General features: G+C 46.7%; 1 protein-coding gene across 2 annotated transcripts in view; it reads left to right on the forward strand.

The window, feature by feature from the left end:
- Positions 1-13,844, forward strand: part of Dglucy (D-glutamate cyclase) — a 138,084-nt gene extending 124,240 nt beyond the window's left edge. For both annotated transcript variants that reach the window (XM_037210780.1, XM_028886650.2), the window contains exons 12-13: positions 6,518-6,669; positions 12,890-13,844. In XM_037210780.1, the coding sequence (XP_037066675.1) occupies positions 6,518-6,669; positions 12,890-13,039 (302 nt within the window). In that variant the 3' untranslated portion in view covers positions 13,040-13,844. The remainder of the gene's footprint in view (positions 1-6,517; positions 6,670-12,889) is intronic.
- The last annotated feature ends 4,862 nt before the right edge of the window (positions 13,845-18,706 follow it).

The following is an 18,706-nucleotide window of genomic DNA, read 5'->3' on the forward strand; positions in this document are numbered from 1 at the left end:
AAAAAGGCTCTCTCCCCTTCATGGTCAGAATCAGCCTGGAAAGGAACAAACACTCTCCAGGATGGAGAACTTACTGGTGAGTTGCTGGAGGCTCACCGCATAAACCTGGGAGTTCAGCTCCCAGGGAGCCAGGTGTGCGCCTTCAATCCCAGCACTTGGGGTGCAGAGGTAGTTAGGTCTCTATGTGTTTGAAGCCGGTCTAGACAGTGAGTGCCGGGGTTCCAAGTCAGCCAAGGCTACATAGCAAGACCTTGTCTTAAAAAACCAAAACCCAAATCAATCAAACAAACAAAAACAATTCCAGGGGATCATAGGGGATCACCTTGATTTAGGGGGGCTTACTTCTGGGCACTCAACTAGATTCTCATAGTGAATATCAGGGGAAAATCTCTTCTGCTTGTGGTGGACATAAGAAGAAGGAACTGTTCAGAAATACACCATCTTGCTCTATTCTGAATAAGATCTGGCCTCAAAAGAAACCACAGCCTTCTATGGTGTGAGCAAAGCCATACTTGCCTGGGAGAAGGGAAATACCCAGCCCCAGCCCACTGCTACCTCCCAGTGAGGGAAAGGAGATGCCCAGCTCTAGTTCTATGGAGTAAAAGGAAAGAGATAAAGAAACTAAATGTAACACTAACCAACAGAGAGCAGACTTCAGAACAAAGGAAGTTACCAGGAATAAAAAAGCACATTCATAATACACAAGGAAGATATAACAATCCTTTGTGTATATGTGTCTAACACCAGAATGGAAATAGATATACCAAATTTACAAGGGGAAAAGATCTGCAGAGAAAAGAAATAGACGATTCAACTATTACAGTCAGATATTTTAACATCCCTGTATCAAAAGTGGACAGATACAGCAGGCATAAAATCTGTGAGGACACAGTTGAACTCAACAACGCTGACAGTCAACCAGATTTAGTTGACACCTGTATCTGGTCCTTTTCCATCGCTGTGATAAAATGCTATGACCAGAGCCATGTAGAGAAGAAACTGTTCATTTCAGCTTGTGGTACCAGAGGGTCAGAGTTCATATGACAGGGAGCGTGACAGCAAGCAGCATGGCCGTGGGAACAGAGAACTGGGCGCTCACATCTTGATCCACAAGCACGAAGCAGAGAGAGCCGACTCTCAGTAGACCAGGCTTGTTCCTCTCAAAGCCCACCTCCCCAGAGATGTACTTCCTCCACCAAGGCCACACCTCCTGCACCTTCCCCAAAGAGCACCACCAACTGAGGACCAAGTAGTCATATGCTCGTGACTATGGGGGATGTCTCATTCAAACCACCACCGAATGCATATATTAGAAAATAAATAACTGACTTCAGTTATCTTAGCTTCCACCTTAAGGAAAGAAAACTATATATAGTTCAATGTCTTTCATGAACATGAATATAAAAGGGACAGGCTGGTGAGATGGCTCAGTGAGTTATAGCATTTGCCACCAAGTCTGATGGCCTGAAGACCCATATGTGCACACACACACTAGTGCACAAATATATACTTCATGCATGCACACATACATACATATATAAACAAATAAATATAAAAGTCCAAGAGTACTCAGCAAAATGTTAAGAACAGACTCCAAGAATATATAAAAGAAGCATATCACTAACAAACTAGGATTTATTTCAAATAAGAAGGAAGAGACAATAATTAAAAATTAATCATATAATCCTAGATATTAGCCAACTAAAGAAGAAAAATTACATAATAAGGCAAGAAATACAGAAAAAGTATTTTTAAGAGTCCAGCCAGGAGTGGTATGGTGAGGCTGTCCTTTCTCACCAGCTTTCAGCACCCTTCCAGAAATCCTAGTTAGTGCAATAAGAAAAAAAGGAGAAGAGATAAAAAGCATATGGATTGAGAAGAAAGAAAATAATTGTCTTTATATATGTCATGTTCATCCATATGGAAAATCTGCAAGAATAAACAAAAGCAAACTCCTGAAACTAATAGATTACAGCAGTCTTTCAAGATACAACGTCAACGTCACTTTCCAATATGCCAACAGTTTGCAAGAGGAATTTGAAATTAAAAATACATTTCCATTTATATTAGCACTTCCCAAAATGCAATACTTGCCAGGTGGTGGTGGCACACGGCTTTAATCCCAGCACTTGGGAGGCAGAGCGAGGTGAATCTCTGTGAGCTCGAGGCCAGCCTGGTCTACAGAGTGAGATCCAGGACAGGCACCAAAACTACACAGAGAAACCCTGTCTCAAAAAAAAAAAACCCATGTAATACCTAAATATACAGCTAGCAATATGTCATTACTATGTGGTGGTATTGTGTTCCCCAAAATTTTGTGTACTCTTAATAAATTTATCTGGGGTCAGAGAACAGACAGCCACTAGATACAAAGGCTAGAAAATGTGCACTCACACTTTAATCCTAGCATTCCAGAGATAGAAATCTCTCTGGATCTCTGTGAATTAAGCACATTGAAATAGCAAGCATGGTGACACACGCCTTTAATCCCAGAAAGCCAGCTTTAATCAGGAGTGTGTAGAAAGCAAAAAGAATATAACGTGAGGACAGAAATAGAAATTTTTGGCTGTTAAGCATTCGGCTTTTGAGCAGTAATTCAGCTGAAACCATTCGATGAGACTCAGGCCTCAGTCTGAGGAGACAAGACCAGCTGAGATCCGGCGAGTGAATAGCTGTGGCTTGTTCTGTCTCTCTGATCTACAGCATTGACCCAATAACTGCCTCGGTTTGATATTAATAAGAATAAACTGCATTACTATTAATAAGGAGAAGTATAAAACTTTGATGGAGGATAGCAAGGGAACTAAATAATTACAGAGCTATGCCATGTTCATGGATGCAAAGACTCAACAGTGTCACAATGTTAGTTCTCCCAACTGGATCAAAAATTCAATGCAAAATAAATGAACACTCCTGGGAGTTATTTTATGGATAGTGTTAGTTGTTTTTTTCACTGCTGTGACAAAATGCCTGAGAAAAGGAATTTAAGGGGGGAAGGTTTATTTTGGCTCACAGCTTGAGCGGATATGGCCATCGTGGTGCAGAAGGCCTGGCAGCGGGAGTGTGAGTCCACGGGTCACATTTATCTGCAGTTGGGAGGTAGGAGGAGATGAATGTTAATTAATGATGAGCTCACTTTTTTCTCTTTTCTTTCCTTTTTTCCCTTTACTCATTCGTGTATATGGTATAGATCCTCTGACCTCCATCTACAAACCACAAAGGACACAAGGAACTTTAAGAACATATTGCTAAAGGAGCAAGCCAGTTTGAAAAGGCTGTGTGATCTGAACCCAGCTATATACGATGTTCTGCAAAACGTAAAATTATGGAGACAGTGAAAAGATCAGTGGTTGCTAGAGACTAGGAGTTCAAAGTTTACTGTGTGCTCATCTCACATGGGGCCTCCAGCACATGACCTTAAATTAGCTGCCTTTCATGGTCCCCTCTCATCTCTCCCATCCCCCACCATGTACCCTATGATCCAGGTATGATGGCTATGGCCATTGCTTAAATATAGCATGGGTTTTACGTTTCGTTAATTGAAAAGATGATGTCATAGTGAGACCAAAGGCATTTTTAAAAAGGAGGTAGTGCAGGGTGATGGACACAGGCAAAAATGTGCTATGTCATCCCACCACGACACAGTCAGCAGTTTTAGCTCACATGTCAGCTTCATCCTCAGTGCATAACCATCCTATATCATTTTAAACTGGTAAACAAGAATTTTAAATTCCGCCTTTACCTTTGTTACAGCTTCCCAAATATGTTTTTCTTTTCTATGTTTGCACAGAGGCTGAGGATGAGCTCTGAGTTGTACCATGAAAATATACTCAACAAATGATGTTATTTTGGATGAATGGATCAATAGATACTTAATGCTATATAATTATACCTTTAAAGATGGTTATGCTGGTGAACACAATTCCTATATATCCATTGTCTTTTTCCCCCAAAGGTCTTACTATGTAGCCTTACTGGTCTGAAACATACTACATAGATATTTTAGATAGACATAATAGCTAGATAAAGAGAGATAGGAATATATTTAACACTTCTTACTATACTCTTAAAGATGGCTAAGGCGGTGAATTTTAGCATGATATTTTTAGATAGATAGATAGGCAGACAGATAGACAAATGACTGACTGGTAGACAGATAGACAGATAGATAGATAGATAGATAGATAGATAGATAGATAGATAGGAAGGTAGGTAGGTAGATAGATAGAGGATGGATGGATGGATGGACGGACAGACAGGTCATTTGCTTGTTTTCATCCATGGATCTAGGTTCATATAACTCCCTCTCCAAGGCAGACCATAGAAAGTAGAATTTCTCTTCCTTGAAGTGAGACTCTACTCCCACTTTTAGCCAGCCACAAAGAAATTCTCCAATCTGCCCTTGTCTGATAGGTCCTAAGATCGGCCTTGATCCAGGGGAATCCTGCTCCCTACCCAGGAAGAAGGACATTACACAGAGTCCAAGAAGAGCCCAAGGAAGCAAGCCACCCTGTCTATTAATATAGACCTTCACCAAAGCCAAGAAGGACAGAGTTCAGAGCACTTCCAGATAGACAGACACATGCTGTCCCTGGAGGGCAGAGTATCCAGGGTGAGCTCCAGGCCCCTTCCTGGGTGCCTTGCCCATATAGCTCTTCATCTGGATCTTTCCTAACATCCTCTGTAATAAAACAGTGTGCTCTCCCCTGTGGCTGTTGAAGCAAATTAATTCGATCATACAAGAGCTTTCAGGAACCCTGGTATACAGCCAGTCGGTCAGAGGCTAAGGTGAGCCTCCAGGCTAGCCTCCGACATCAGAAGGGAAAGAGGCAGTCTAGGAGATGGAGACCTCAGGCCAGGCCATAGGACCTTACGCAGTCACAGCTGATTGCATCAGAACTGAATCAGATTGGAGCTCACTTGGGTTAGGTATCTGCTGCTGCAAGACTGTTTGATTCCTGGCGGAGAAAGACACCCGTGCCCTCGGTGATCACAATGACCTCTCTGTTGCTGGTGTGAGGACAGTGAAGGAACCGTTCGTTATTCCCACATTCATGTCATGGAGATTTTAACGCAATTAAAACTTAAAAACTAATTCTTAAGAGAAAAGGAATGGAGGGAATAGCCTGAGTTATAACGTATGTCTGATTATTTGCTTTGTGACGTTTACCCCTCTGTGTCTGTTCCTAAGTTGCTCACATGGCGATAATGATACTATGCCTTGTTTTAAGGACTCCAGGAGCTAAGTCACACAAGAAATTTATAACAGGATGGCAGACTGAAATATTCAACCAAAGCAAGATAGTCTTTTCCCTTGAGTGTACCATTGATGACTCAAGTCACCACTATTCTGTATAGGACTAATAAAGCAGCCGTGACAGCTGTCAGCTGATGACCACAGACAATTGCCGATTTCAGATATGCAGATGTAACAAAAAGGTATCTTAGAATCATTGGCACACAACCTGGCAGTTAGTGTCTGGTCTCCATTGGCTGTGTTTGGCTGTATCCCTTTGTGCTCACTGGGGGTTGTCTGTGACTCTTTCCTGAACCAATCAGAATTACTGGTTTCTCTTCCGTGTTCCCATAATCCTTTGGAAGCATCTCATTGATTGATTGTCTTCCCTGAGACTGACTATGTGTACACTTTTCTCTTCAATTTGATGGCCCTCTTCCTTTATAAGAAATGTTTATTTAGTGAGGTGTGTGTGTGTGTGTGTGTGTGTGTGTGTGTGTGTCTAAGTCAGAGGACAACTTGCAGGAGTCAGTTCTCTCCGTCCACTATAGGTAGGTCTCTTCTTCCACTGCATATGACTGAAATCAGGTCATCAAGCTTGGCAGCTAGTTTTCATCCACTGACCTGTCTTACCACCCCTTCTTCCTTAATAATGGTGCAGCATCTAGAGTTTAACAGTCCTCCATCAGTCTTAGACAGGATGGAGAACTCAAGCAGGTATTGGAGAAGAGTAGATGAAATCATCTGTAGTTGAGGGAATGAGCCCCAGGGCCTGGCTGACAGAATAGGAAAGGAAGTCTAAAGGTGACTTAGGAATGGTTTTCAACACATAAAGAGTGACAAAACCTCCTATGATGGGCTGTCTGCTATATGCCCCAGGGGACAGGCTTCTGTGAGGCCTAAGGGATGGAGACCAGCCCTTGGGGCCGTTCTTTAGAGTGGGGAATTCTGGAATGGCTTTCTAGGTACAGTGCCTATATCTTTTCCTCTAGCGGTCATTAGCGGTATGTAACCCAAATAGCTTCAAGCAATAGCCCCCAGACTTTAGCTTGAATCAAACTTACTGATGGGGCTCATTAAAACTCACCTGCTCCCCAACAATCTTGCAGAAATTCTGACTCTTGAGCTGGGGCCCAAGAATTTGTAACAAGTCCCCAGGTGTTCCCAGTGCCTGCCGTCTGTGCCAACGCTCTGAAATGGCCTCTGTGGCTTAGAGGCAGCCAGTGGACTACAGGCCCTTTACAGTTCTGTGATGGATTTTTTTTTTCTTTTGCATTCTAGGTGTTTCTAACTGGGGAGGCTATGCCCTGGCCTGTGCACTATACATTCTAAACTCATGTGAAGTCCATGAGCGTTATCTGAGGAAGGCAACTGGGCCTTTCAGGGTACCTGGGGAACAGAGCTGGACTCAGGCCCTGCCGTCTGTCACTAAGGTAACACACTGCAGCAGGCCACTGGCCCAGATGCAACTTTCTTGTTTGATGAGAATTAAGTAGGCCTGAGGAATGTTCCAAACCACATGACCACATCAACCACCATGCTACCCATGAAGCCAAAGGCAAAGCTAGTTTTGAGGGACTATCTCCCTGTTGGGTCAGGCTGGGAGACAAAAATCAGACAACTCTTTGATCTACTTCTGGTCCTGGGTCCTAAGTAAGACCCATTTGGAGAGATCCTGTCCTTTCTAGTTCAACTTTCAGCGAGTGGATTTTCCTCTCAGAGATGAGTCTTTGTCTGTGAAGTGGGAACAACCAGCACTGTTGGAAGAAAGGAATGCCTGACTGATGGAGGCCATCATTTGGGTCGTGGTCAGAGTGGGGGGTGGAGTCCTTATTGTTCTTTTCACAGAACTGATGACTCAGAGGGTACTAAAGCATCTTGGGTAGCCCACATGCTTGAAGGGTGGGGGCAGATTCGGTGGGAAAGGAGTCCTATTGGTGTAGACTAGAAGGAATCCACCAGATGAGGGGGGAGGGCATGCATTCCAGGTGGGAGGTCACGAACAAGGGCTCAGTTTCTCCCTGGCTGAGTAAGATTGCTCCTAGATGGAAGATTGTAGACTCAGGTGTGATGGGTGTCAGAGGAGGACTTCTGAACCTGGCATCCACAGTGAAAGACTCCAAAACAGCTTTCAAAATCGTTCCCATACGTGAGTTTTTCAAGCAAGGAACTCCGAGCCCACCGTAGGCTTATCTAAGCTCCTCAGAGTTGGCAAACCCAACCCCTTCAGTTCTAGACACATCTTATAGACCAGGACAGCAACCCTTAAACATCTTACATGAACTTGGGTATGTCAGAGGGCAGCATGGGAAGCAAGCCAGCCCTGAACTCAGTGCTGAGCCTGAGTAGTGACGAGGTAGCCGCATGGGCTGGCCCTCCCTCAGACTTCAATCCCTATGACTATCCAGGAGCCATCCTGCTCACCAATACTGATTCTAAACCCCAACCTCTCCTCTGTGGGTGCTTCTTGAAGGGGTGGGACCTGCCCTACCCTGAGGAGAGCTGTTGGGCCAGACTTAGAGGACACAGATAAAGTATTGGGTAGTCTCATGGTGAATCTGAAAAACAGGAAGTTGGGCCGGAGTCCTGGCTAATGTATTAGTTACTTTTCTGTTGCTGTGATCAAACACCACAATCAGGGTAACTTAGAGAAGAAAGCATTTGCTTTGACTGACAGTTCCAGAGGGATAACATCATGGCGGGGGAACATGGCAGCCAGCTACAGGCGTGGTGGCTGGAGCAGGAAGCTGAGAGCTCACATCCTCAACCACAAGCAGGAAACAGAGAGAGCAGACCGGAAGTTGCTTGTGAAACCCACAATGCTAAGCCTGTCTTCCTGGCTCCTGACTGGGGAGGTCTCAGGCAGGCCAGATGAGTGGAATTCCAGACCAGTTCCCTGGAAACTTGCTGGTCACTGGCTCAGTTTCTAGGCTGTGTATCGTGTAAGAAGGGATGGCCCCGAATGTAATGTCTCCCAGGCAGCCAAGGGCTAGTGGCCCTGAACCCCAGTTCCTGGCAAACCTCCAGGAAGGCCCTTGTCTGGTAGCCTCTTTTCTTTTTTTACACCTTGCCTTGTGCATTTTCTGTTCCCTGGCTCTCTGTCTCTTTCTCCCTCTGGCCTCCCGCCCTGTTGAGTTCAGTATCTCCATGGGTTGGCATTATTACTTCCACAGAGGAGAGAGCTGGTGGGCTCTGGGTGGTGGATAGTACCAAGACCACCCAATAAGAGGCAGAGCTGAAATGGGAGTTAGGGTGTCTCTGATCCTGACTCTAGGCTTTCCTTGGGTGGCCCAGAAGCTTCTCAGGCCCTGAGAATGCTGGAGCAGGGAAGGGAGAGGTGGGTGTGGGACTCAAGTGACATTTTCATGGGGGACGTTCTTGTCTTCCCTTGGGGATCCAGAGGGACTTCTGTTCTTTCTTTATGCTTCCTGCATCTGAACTGGAAAACATGGGGGGCTGCCTCCCGCATGACTCCTGATTCACACAAACACAAAGTGTGAACCCCGCCCAGCCAACCCCCACAGCCTCACACTCACCCTCCAGGGATGGAAAATTCTCCTCTTGGCATGGATGCCCAGTCTTTCAGAAGTGTATTAACAATGCCTCGGGCTCAAGGAGGAAATGGAAAGGCACGTTTCTGAAGCAGAAGCAGAAGCACATTTGCGGAGCCCTCCTGGGGCCAGGCCCAGGCTTGTTCTGGGAAACAGTGAGGAGTCAGACATGGCCCCTGGGGACGGAGCTTGGGGACACGGCAGGGTAACATGGACACCCAAATGGAAGTCTCTCTGTCTGTCTGTCTGTCTGTCTGTCTGTCTCTCTCTCTCTCTCTCACTCTGTCTGTCTGTCTCTCTGTCTGTCTCTCTCGTCTCTCTCTCTCTCTCTCTCTCTGTCTCTCTCTCTCTCTCGGTCTCTCTCTGTCTGTCTCTGTCTGTCTCTCTGTCTGTATCTCTGTCTCTGTCTCTGTCTCTCTGTCTCTCTCTCTGTCTCTCTCTCTCTGTCTGAAATCCTAGCTCAAGCAACCCTTGCCTCAACCTCCTGAGTACTTAGAACTATAGGTGTGCCCGACTTCCCGACTCATTCTTATTTAAAAGTTTTTTTTTCCCAACTTGCTTAAAAATAACATCTTTTCCCATAAATATCAGTCCGCCATGCCCCAGAACTATTAGCAGGTCACCACTTGCCTCTAAGCCTAGAAATTACCCTGCGACCTCTTCCCCCATCCACCTTGACTCTGTCGGGAGGTCGGCCTGGCTTTAGACCTCCTCCCCCTCCCCTGCCTCTGACAGCCTCAGCCTGGGTAGCACCCCTGCATCCAGCTCTGCTCCGGCAGGCAGGGAGGAGTGCCCCCCCCCCACTTGGTCTCTCAGAACATGTGGTCCTTCTTGGAAATCTGCTGGGGGTGGCAATTGGCCCAGCTCTTAGGGACCAGACAATTGGTCCCTGTGGCCCTCAGAGGCTGAGTGCCAGCCAGTTCCTAACCTGTTGGCTCCTTGCACTCACCCTGAGGACTCCCCGGTCCTCACCATGTCCCAGCAGGATGAGAACAGTGAGAACAGTCAGTGTGCTGGGAGGAAATGGCCCTGTGGTGCCACATGTATTGCCCCATAAGGAGAGGATATGAGTAATAGGGAAGAAAAGTGGGAGAATGGAGCCGAAACAAAGGATGGAAAATGACCATCTGGGCTGGGTAGCCCCTGGCCAGGGGCTCTTGACAAAGACTTGTGTGGAAATGTCTTGGACCTCCCTTTCACAGGGCGGGTCATCTGCCTTCACCCACGGGCAGAATAGAAAGACCACTGCAGGATCAGAGAGAGCTTCCCGGCAACCTCTGCCAATATTCTTCTGTGTGTGTGTGTGTGTGTGTGTGTGTGTGTGTGTGTGTACACATATCCATGTGTGTACATGCCTGTGGTACACTTACATGTGTATTCACATATATGCAGAGGCAAGAGGCTAACATCCAACGTCTTTCTCAATTATTCTCCCCCTTATTTTCTGAGACACAGTTTCTCGATAAATCTGGAGCACACCAATTAGGCTAGAATGGGAGGTAGCAAGTCCCAGGGATGCCCCTGTCTCTGGCTTTCCAGTTTTTACATGAGTGCTGGGAATTGGGGTCTCATATTTATATGGCAAGCATTCTACTACCTGAGCCAGCTCCCAGCTCCCCATCATAATTATTTGAAGTTTTGGGTGAGTGTCTACAAGGCCCTTTCCTCGGCTTATTTCTCCTCTTTAATTTCCTCTAATGCTAGTTGCCCTGTGTCTAAATCAATGTAGATTGCTGTAACAAAACACCATAGACTGGGAAGACTAAACAGCTCATTCTTAGTTCTCACAGTTCTAGAAGCCGGGAAGTCCAACACTGAGGTACCAGGAGATTCAGTGTCTTGGTGGAAATGCTCTTTCTGGGTTGTAGATGGCTGGCCTCTCACTATATCCTCATGTGATAGAGGCAGAAAGCATGTGGCCCCTCATCTTTTTATAAGGGCACTGATCTTATCATGGGGGCTCCACCCTCATGACCTCATCACAACCTTATTACCTCCCAAAGACTCCATCTTCAAATACCATCATATTGAGAACCATGAGTTCGAAGGGTTACAAAGCTTCAGTCTATAATAATAATTCCCCAAAAAGCATTCCCAGGGGCACCCTAGTAAACTGAGTTTGATGTTCTGTTCTGTGCTGTGACTCTGTATATCCTGTGAGTCCCTGGTCAGTCATCTAGCTTGGGACCACCTTGGGGGCTTGAACCTATCTCGACCTTGAATCTCTGGCTCAGAAACTGTCACAGCAGGTGCGCAAGAACACTGATGGAGAGAGCGAATGCCTCATCCGGAAGGTGGCAGTCCTCTGAAGTCTGCAGTTCCTGCTCTAGATTTCTTTGGTTCCGTCTTACCCTGGAGGAAGGAGAAAGAGGGTGTTTGATCAGGCCCCTCCTGCCTGCTACCTCCCCCTAAGTGTCCAACGGGGACAGCACATTAGTGGCTTAGACAGGAGGTTCTTTGGGACCTTATTTTTGGAGGGGAAGGAGAGGAGGTGGACCAGCCCCTACCCCTTAACCAGCACGTGAGGTAAGGAAAGCAAGCTCCGGGCTTTCCTCACTGCCGTTGACAACCAGCGTCATTCCTACTGTGTGCCAAGGGCCACACTGGGTGCTTTACTTCCAGTATCTCATTTAACCCTTAGGCAGCCCCTGGGGGCCACGCTGCCACCAGCATCAGCAACACCCCCACCTGACAGATGAGATTTCCAAGACACAGAGAGGCTGAGACACTGCCAGGAAAGCCCCACATCAGAAGTGTCTAATCCCAAAGTCCTTCTGGGGCCCAGCTGCTTTTTCTCCATGGCTCTGCTCCCTCCAGATGTTCCCATACCCTTGTTGGAAAATGGAGGCGGCAGCAGCAGCAGAATTTAGTGTTGTGCTTGCTAGATTTTTTTTTTCTGAGGGTGGTCAACATGATATAAGCTAGGGTCATCTGGGAAAAGGAAACCTCAATCTAGAAAATTCCTCCATCAGATTGGCCTGTAGGAAAGCCTGTGGGGCATTGTCTTTATTGATGATTGATGTGGGGGTCCTGGCCAATGTGGTGGTCAGGGCATGTGGTCCTGTGTTGTATAAGAAAGCAGACTGAGAAAGCCATAGAGTGTAAACCACTGAGCAGTACCCCTCCATGGCCTCTGCTTCAGTTCCTGCCTTCAGGTTCCTGCCTTGAGTTCCTGTCCTGAGACTTTCCTCAGTGAGGGAGTGTGGCCTGAGAGCCGTAAGCTGAAGTAAACCTTTTCCTGCACTACATAGTTTTTAGTCATGGTGTTTATCACAGCAATAGAAAGCCAACTCAGGAGGCTAACAGTGGGGTCTCAGGAGGGCCCCCAATCAGATCCATGGCTGTCTAGAGACTGGGTTTATGGAGGATTGCACTTCTGGTATGCTTTAGAATCATACAGGCCTCCACCAGGGCATGAAATTCGGTCACATGATGTTAAGTGTTCAAAGAAACAGCTGATCTGTTTCAATCCTTCGCTCTTGTTTGAGACAGGGTCTCACTCTGTAGGCCAGGCTGTCCTGGAGCTCAGTATTTAATCCAGGCTGGCCTCAAATTCACTGTAATCCTCTTGCCTCAGACCCACAAGTATTAGAATGACAGGTATGAGCCACCACATCAAGCTCTCAATTTTGATTTTCATAAGGAGCTTTCCAGAAAGTTAATGTTTTTACTCCAAATTTTACTTTTTAAAAAGAGGCACATTCCTTGGTGTGGTGCCACATGCCTTTAAGCCCAGCACTTGGAAGGCAGAGGCAGGTGGATCTCTATGAGTTTGAGGCTAGCCTGGTCTATGTAGTGAGTTCCAGGACAGCTGGGGTTACAGAGACCCTGTTTTAAAGAGGAGGAGAAGGAAGAAAAAGAAAAGAAAAGAACAAAAGAGAAAAGAAAAGAAAAAGGAGAGAGATAGAGACAGAGACAAGGAGAGAGATAGAGAGAAATACAGAGAAATAGAGACACAGAGAGAGAGGAACAGAGAGGGACACAGAGAGATGATGAGATCTCAAGCCCAAAGCTCTTTCTCTGCTTAGAGATTTATGCATTCCTTTCTCCCTTCCCCCACATAACTTTTATCTCCTCCTCATCTCTTTTTTTTCCCTCCCAGGAAGAAAAAATGTTACGCATCTTGGTGCAGAACCGAGTCCGGAGTGGAGTCTCAGGCATCGTGGGCATGGAAGTAGATGGGCTGCCTTTCTATGGTGTTCATGATGAAATGGTTCAGAAGCTGGTGGATGCCACCACAATGCACATGTGACCAGCGCATTGTTTGTGTGCAAAGTCCATACCCGATGGCCATCCTGTGTCTAGTTCTGGAGTCATTGCTCTATCCTTCATCCTGGCTTCTTCAGGCCACCCTTGTGGTCTGCTCTGAGAATCTTTCCTCCTGCTGCTTAAGAAATAACTTGTGAACAGTTAACTGTAGGGCAGAGCATAAGAACAGGCATTGCCATGACCTGGGCTAATTAAGAAAGGCTGGAGTGTTTAACACATGGAGTGTTGGGTTAAAACCCTGGAGCTTTGTGCTCACCGTGACCAGCAAAATACTTATACCTTTGAAGTGCTTTCTTTTTCCAATAGTATTCCATGTACTGTTTTGAAGGGATCTCCCAGAAGGTCCCTCCAGGCATCACACCCATTGTCCCTCACCTCCATTCACCCCAACATTTCCTACACGTCCTTCCCATCTGCTCACTCCTACCCCTAGCCACACTCTTTGCCCCCTTTGTGTGGGAAGGAAGCCATATTGCCAGTAGGGCCCAACTGAGTCAGACCTGCCCAGGACTCAGGCAGATGAGCTCATCCTGATCTTTCATAACCTTCAACTCCACATTTCTCAGCAAAATCAGAAACTGAGCCACCGACCATACCCTGTTATACACTTAGTCCTGACATCAGTATGACAGCTTGTGTGGGACCCGAGCCTACTGAGTGTTATTTCCTTTCTTTAAACACATCTGGTATGGTTCTTTAAGGGGTGTTCATTGTGAAGAAGGAACACATGGTATAGATTTTACACTCCAATAAATCAAGGGTAAAGAGAAAAGTAATTTTAATATGGATTTTAGTGTCTGCTCTCCGTTTGTTATTTTGCCCAGGGCTCATGCCTGCAAGGTTCTTGTCTGCAGGGTTCACATATGCAGGGTCCAAGCTTGTGCTTGTGGGAGAGACTCAACATGAGGGCCAGTCGTCCACCTAAGGCCTCACAGCTCAGCAAACACACACACCTTGGCTCTGCAGCCTGACTGCCCAGGTCTCTGAGCTATCATTTTTGTTCACTACGAATTCCACACCATGAGGAACTCTGATAAAGAGGGTACCCTGACAGTTAACAACAAACGGTGGTGACTGCTAGGGAGACTGCCATCACTATGGGAAGGAGACTGCCATCACTATGGGAAGGCCGCCGGCACTCTTAGGATTCATGTTTGGGGAAGATATTCGTGGATTTGGCTTTTGCAGTAGTAATAGCAGAATTCTCCTTCAGCACTGAGCAAGATGAAGAGTAGACGTGTTGTAAGTTATGCTTGCTGTGGGGAGAAATGTATGGAGAGGTGACTGAGCTATTTAAGAAAAAGGCTAAGACCCAATTAAGTTCAGAGATGGCAGAGAAGGCCTGTAGACTCTGAGTGGGGCACCCAAATGCCATCCCCTACAGGTAGATACACTTACAGCTGAGGCTGAGGTACAAAGGAGGGTGGGGGAGACCCCTTCACAACATCCAACTCAAGGGCTGTTGCTGTCCCACTTCCCAGGACCTGGCTTTCGAGCTTTTCCGTTCCACACTGTGATTCCCACTCAGCCCTTGTTCTAGTCTTGTCTGATCTTAGGAGACAAGTCTGTGTTCATGTCTGTGATGGCTACCACCTACAAAAGCCAGTGACAGGAGAACAAGAGATGGCCTGCACGGAACTGTGGTGTCACCCAAAGTGAGATCCGGGCCTGGTTCCAGTCATTGCTAGGTAAACGGAATCCGTGGGCTCTTTAGGATGCTGTGGAGAGGGATCCTGGGAAACAGGACAGAGGACACACTCACAAGCAAGCTGATGAGCCTGGCTCACTGAGGTAGCATGCTCAATTCAAGTGAGCCAGCTCCTTAATCCCTGCATGAGCTCTGCACAACTGACACCCTGTTGCTTAGCTAGGAAAGGCATTCCTCTGAGGTCATTTCTTGCCTCCCATTGCATGCCAACCCCAAGTTGGCCCAGCCCATTGCATCTACTACTTCCTGCCTGTTACACATGGCTTCGGCTGGCCTCTCCATGCAATTCACTGCTCTCTAGACAGAGTGGAGAAGGTGTGGCTTATTACCAAATTGTGTGTTCTCTTCATCAGTGATGTGATGTGCTTGCCAGAAGTACAGAAGCAGAGAATGTAGTCTTTGGGGCAAAGTAGATGATGTCATATAGGTTCTGATCCAGACGGCACATTTGAAGAAGCAGATTTTGTTCAGATGAGAGATTAACACCTAAGCAGAGGGGACGTGAATTGTCTATCGGATTGGCTGGAGCTCACCAATTTCACTTTTCTGCTTGGCACTTAGAAAAACTACATTTCCCAGCCTCTCACGCAGCTGGGGCCCATGTGACCAGGATCAGGCTAATGGAATATGAGTAACAGGGCTATCAAACACTTCCATACTTGGCCATAATTGCAAGTGGGGTTCTTTTTCTTTTTAACTTCTTTTTATTAAGAAATGTTTTATTTGCCGGGGCGGGTAGTGGCACATGCCTTTAATCCCAGCACTTGGGAGGCAGAGGCAGGCGGATCTCTGTGAGTTCGAGGCCAGCCTGGGCTACAGAGTGAGTTCCAGGACAGGCTCCAAAGCTACACAGAGAAACATTGTCTCGAAAAACCAAAAAAAAATAAAATAAAATAAAATAAATAAATAAATAAATAAATAAATAATGTCTTATTCATTTTACATACCAACCACAGATTCCCCCTCTTATCCCTCCTCCCCCCCCCCCCAAGCCTTCCTCCCAGCCCACCTCCCATCCCCTCCTCCAAAAAGGTAAGGCCTCCCATGGGGAGTCAGCAGATCCTGGTACATTCAGTTGAGGCAGGTCCAACCCCCACACACATATCAAGGCTGTTCAAGGTGTTCCACCATAGGTAATGGGCTCCAAAAAGCCAGTTCATGCACCAGGGATGGATCCTGATCCTACTGCCGGGGGACCCTTAAGCAGACTAAGCTACACAACTGTCTCGCTATGCAGAGGGCCTAGTCCAGTCCCATGGAGGCTCCACAGCTATTGGTCTAAAGTTCATGAGTTCCCACTAGTTTAGTTTGGTTGTCTCTGTAAGTTTCCCCATCATGTTCTTGATGCCCCTTGCTCATAGAATCCCTCTTCTCTCTCTTTGACTAGACTCCTGGAGCTCGGCCTGGTGCTTGGCTGTGGATCTCTGCATCTGCTTCCATCAGTTACTGGATGAAGGCTCTATGATGACAGTTAGGGTATTCACCAATCTTATTACAGGGTTGGGCCAGCTCAGGCACCCTCTCCACTATTGCTAGTAGTGTAAGCCGGGGTCATCCTTGTGGATTCCTGGGAACTTCCCTAACACCAGGTTTCTCCCCATCCCCATGATATCCCTCTATCAAGATATCTCTTTCATTGCTCTCCCACTTTGTCCCTGTTCCAGCTCAACCATACTGTTCCCTTATGTTTTCATCCCCCATCCCCTTCCCTCTATTGCCCCCCTCACCCCCAGTTTACTCAGGAGCTCTCATCTATTTCACAAGTGGGGTTCCCTTTACATTTCTTCTCTTACCCGTGTAGATGGGCAGGGGAAATCCCACAATTGTGGAACTGCTACTGGAAAATTCTGGGGTGTCCCTTCATAGTTACCAGATGATCTCAGGGAAATTGGAATCTCTTCTTGGGATTCTCAGTCTTGTTGATAAATGAATTTAATGGAACAGACTCAAATGGAAGCTTGAGGCTGATGTTATTGGACCTTAACAGGAAAACTCCATGGCAGGAAAGCTGTAAATTTCATCAGGTGCCCAGAGAGGGGATGGAAAAGGTGAAGGGGAGAAGAAGCCATTGACACTGGCATTAAGCTGGCATGGAGGTCACCCACACGGTGGCAGACAGACACTAGTGGTGACGGGGGAAAGTGGGGGAGGGGGAGCAGTTTAGAGATAGAGTAAGGGAGCCTAAAGCAACAGAAAAAGAATGTGTAGGTCTAGTCAGCATCTGAACGAGAGACAGACAAGAGGAAAAGAGGAAGTTGTGTCATTTCTGAGTGAGAACTTGGAAGGGTGGGCAGAGCCAGCTGGACCTCAGGGCTGCTCTTAGGGGACTGTGCTAGGAGACAGGAATTCTAGGAAGGAAAAAATACAGTATCTCATTAAAGGAATAATTATTCCTCATCCATTTAGCATGGGTTAAGATGGGCACGGCACATCTTCCGAGGAGTGGTCCCAATTTCCTGAACTGCCCAGCTAAGTTAAGTCTTCAGGAAAGAGGCAGTGGCACGTCTCTACCAATCTTTACGGTAACGGAAACCGTAATGGACGGATTTAAATCTCTTGGGAAAGGACTTGCCAGAAAGCAGCCTTCTACTGAGCTTTAAGAAAACGGTGTGTGTGTGTGTGTAGGCGTGTGTACATGCATGTGAATGTAGAGACCAGAGGTTGACATTGGATGCCTTCTCCAATAGTTCCCCACTTCTTTTTTTGAGCTAAGGTCTTTCCCTGAGCCTGGAGCTCACTGATTCAGCTATCCTGGAGCTCATGGATCATCTTAGTTTCTCTTGCTGTGAAGAGACACCATGACCACAGCAACTCTTAGAAAGGGAAACATTTAATTGGGTGGCTTACAGTTCAGAGGTTCAGTCCATTATCATTATGGTGGAACATGGCGGCGTACAGGCAGACATGGTTGCTGGAGACAGAGATGAGTTCTGCATTTTGTGCAGGTAACAGGAAGTGGTCTGAGACACTGGGTGTGGCTTGAGCATATAGGAGACCTCAAAGCCCACCTCCACAGTGACACTTCCTCCAGCAAGGCCACTTCTACTCCAACAAGGCTACCCCTCCTAATAATGCCACTCCCTTTGGGAGACATTTTCCTTCAAATCACCGTATTGATGCAGCTAGACTGCCTGGCCAGCCTCTGGGATCTGTCTCTACCTCTCTAGACCTGGGCTCAGAGCCTGGCTGGTTTTTGTTGTTGTTTGAGGTTTTGTTTTGTTTTGTTTTGTTGAGACAGGATCTCAATATGTAGCCCTGGCTGTTCTGGAATTCACTCTGTAGACCAGGCTGGCCTTGAACTCATAGAGATCCGCCTGCCTCTGCCTCCCAATTGCTGGGATTAAAGGCGTGCGCCACCATGGCCTGGCTTTTTTTTTTTTTTTAAATGTGGGTTCTAGAGACTGAACTCAATCTCCATGCTTGCACAGCAGACACTCTCCTGATGACGCCTTCTCATTGGACATTTTATGAACATAAAATAAACCTGCATTGGTCATTGATGTTTGTTTTTATTTTTATCACTTGGGGCCAGGGATTGAACCCAGGGCTAACCATGAGATACCCTTGTGTTCCCCACCCCGTTTTACAGCACTGTGACTTGAATGGGGGTTGCTTATTGCTCCAATTCAATCTAGCTTTGACTGATCTGAGTTGGAAGGTTCATCACTGAGAAGTATCTTCAAACAACCGCACCCTGAGGGCTACAGCCACAGTCAGAGCCAGTAGATAAAGTGATACTACTTTGGGGTCCTTAGGGGTTCATATGCCCCTGGAATGGCTTGTCTGCATAGAGGTGAGTTAGCTGCCACTGCTGGTGTCTGTGGAGGGTGGACTGAGGGGCCCAGAAGAAGTACTTAGCAGTGAGGACGTTGAGTATTGTGACTTCCCTGCTATGTTCCAGCACAGATAGAGAATGTCTTTTTTTCCCCCTCGGTTTTTCGA

Source organism: Peromyscus leucopus, chromosome 14 (assembly GCF_004664715.2).
Source record: "Peromyscus leucopus breed LL Stock chromosome 14, UCI_PerLeu_2.1, whole genome shotgun sequence".
NCBI classification, from domain to species: Eukaryota; Metazoa; Chordata; class Mammalia; order Rodentia; family Cricetidae; genus Peromyscus; species Peromyscus leucopus.